The following is a 2717-nucleotide window of genomic DNA, read 5'->3' on the forward strand; positions in this document are numbered from 1 at the left end:
TAAGGAGTTCCAACTGAAAGGATAAACTCAGATTCAAAATCTAAACTACAAACTTAGTTCATCACTCCCCTAACTAGGGAATTATACAAAAGATGAAAACCTCATTACGGGTTCAAGGAGGAACTGCTGCTCCCCATTAATTTTATTTGTGGATAATAATAAAAATAGCAGGACAACCCAAAAAACTTCATCAGTGCTAGGTAGTCCTTGACACGGAGAGTCTCAGATACACCTTCTCCATTAGGCAGATTCACCCTTGTAGGTACCAAGGGTAGCTTCTGAGTTTGCCTTGCACCTCTTCAGGAAGCAAGCCCGTGCTTCTTCGACATTCTCTTTTTTCCCTTTCCATATCATCAGTGCACCGTGCTGCAGACCACGTCCAAAGGAGAATGATAGAGTCCATGGTTTCTTACCCTGAAGCTTATTCATGGCATTGAGGTACAGAGATGCTTCCTCCTCACTCATTCCACCGGACAAGAACATCACACCAGGAACTGCAGGAGGCACTGTTCGCTGCAAGGCCCGCACTGTGTACTCTGCCACTAACTCTGGAGATGCCTTCTTGGCCTGTTTTCCAGGGATCACCATGTTGGGCTTCAACAGACTACCCTCTAGCAGGACATGGTGATCATTCAATGCCTTGTAGACCGCTGCAAGAACACGTTCAGTAACATCCGCACACATGTCAATGTCATGAGCACCCTCGACGACTTGGATATCTGCCTCAACAACTGGAACCAGGCCATTCTCTTGGCAGATAATGGCAGAGCGTGCCAAGGTATTGGCATTCTCATGGATGGCTAGTGGAGAAGGTTCATTAGAACCAATATTGAACACACCACGCCATTTAGCAAACCGGACACCGACTTCATAATACTTCTGGCAGCGCTGAGCAAGTCCGTCAAGTCCAGTTGTGGTGGTCTCACCATTGGTGCCATAGAGCTCAACATATCCCTTGTCAGACTTAACGCCAGGAAGAACTCCTGCTTCCTTCAAGACTTCGACGAAAGGCTTACCATCGGCAGTTTTTTGGAAAACACCCTCGTCGTAGAGGATTGTACCACTTAGATATTGGAGAGCACCAGGACAGCATAAGTAAAGTTCACGTAGTGCCTGCCTGTTAGGCTCGGTGTTCTCGACATTGACGCTTGCTAGACGCTTGCCAACAGTCATAGTGGACTCATCAGCAGCAAGGATACCCTTTCCAGGTGTGGCAAGGAAGGCAGCATTGGCAATGAGTTCATCTGCAACAATGAAAAGGGATGATCGTTAAATGTTTGAAAAAATTTCATCAATCCACAGTTGCTACTAAGATGACATATTTGATCAGAAATATGGGGAATTAAACCCCAAAAAAAACAACAATGTGAACGGTTCTGTGAAAAGAACAGGTGAAGGCTCAGGAAAAATCAAGAGGAGAATTAGCAAACAGAGAACAATAGCAGGGCCAAAACTGCAAATTACATGAACAAATATGGATTTTGAGAGAAAAAATTTATCATTCTTAATTACTGGGGTGATTTAAGTCAAGTGAAAGAAAGTCATCTTCCTGGCGCTCAAGGGGATTGAAAATGAGGCTCAAATACTGGCTAAAAACAGGGTAGGACCTTGAAGGTTACCCTCTCATCCCTATTAAAAAGATTTAAATCCATCACTTTCGACTCAGTAGGATATGAAATACTCGAGAACCCATCACTCTATTTCCTTGATCTTCAACTCTTGTAGAGTCGGGGTTAAGAGAATCCTAGAAAGATTCGGACTTTTGCATGGCTAATTGGCAGAAATCAAACAAGAGAAACAGAAAGGAGAAAGCTACAATGAACTCTTCAAAATTCTCCAAGACTCACTCCAACAATCAATCGAACAATTGATAGGCAAATACGAATCTAATATTTTAAAGATAAAACTAACCCCATTAACGACAAGAAAATAGAAATTGAAACCAAACCAAATATCTAATACGAAGAAAATTGACAATTAAGAATCCACATATGGGAATAACATGTTGGATAATAGATCTGAAACAATCAAATATATACGAGTACGACGACATCACCAGACCAGATCAACTAAGAAGAACAAGAAATAAAAATAAGAAAAAATGGTTGATCTAACAAAGTACAAACCAAATGAAATCACGTAAGATATAACTCATCAAACAACATCGATAAAAGATACCAAAAACAAATTACTAGATCTAAAACTAGATCAAAATCAAATACAACACTATTACAGAGGCAAAATAAGAAAATCCCAATGGAATCCAAAAATAAAACTAGAAGAAAAAAAAAGATCAGTAGAGAAACGAAGCACATTACCATGGTACTTCCCCTTGTAGCAAGACATGTTTGAGATGTGCAAGCTAAGAAAAAATGACTTTTCCTCCAAGAAAATTTGCAGAGAGAAAGAAGATGAATAGGGACTAGTGACATCAGGATTACATTTTAACCCCTTTTTATAGCTCGGAAAAGAAGAAAAGATAGAATTGAATTGATGTCTTACCAAAAATAGCAGATACATATAAGGCCATCCACGTATTCCTCAACGACAATGGACTTTTTAATTAGGCAGTCGAAATAAACAGATTAAGAACTTACCGAAAAACAAAAAATAAACAGATTAAGACAAGGCTTTCCACGTATGCGTTGCGTTGCAAGCCTATCCAATTGTATCGACCGAACGTGCAAAAGGCTGTTTTCAGTGAGTCATGTTAAACC

The 2717-nt window shown here is 40.3% G+C and overlaps 1 protein-coding gene across 1 annotated transcript; it reads right to left on the reverse strand.

Moving 5' to 3' along the window:
- Positions 1 to 231: 231 nt before the first annotated feature.
- Positions 232 to 2406, reverse strand: LOC122652288 (fructose-bisphosphate aldolase, cytoplasmic isozyme-like). Its single transcript, XM_043845990.1, has 2 exons — positions 2319 to 2406; positions 232 to 1244 (listed from the first exon to the last, which is right to left on the reverse strand). The coding sequence occupies exons 1-2, from the start codon at positions 2344 to 2346 to the stop codon at positions 241 to 243; spliced, it is 1032 nt and encodes a 343-aa protein (XP_043701925.1). The 5' UTR covers positions 2347 to 2406; the 3' UTR covers positions 232 to 240.
- Positions 2407 to 2717: the final 311 nt, after the last annotated feature.

This window comes from Telopea speciosissima, chromosome 2 (assembly GCF_018873765.1).
Source record: "Telopea speciosissima isolate NSW1024214 ecotype Mountain lineage chromosome 2, Tspe_v1, whole genome shotgun sequence".
Classification (NCBI taxonomy): Eukaryota; Viridiplantae; Streptophyta; class Magnoliopsida; order Proteales; family Proteaceae; genus Telopea; species Telopea speciosissima.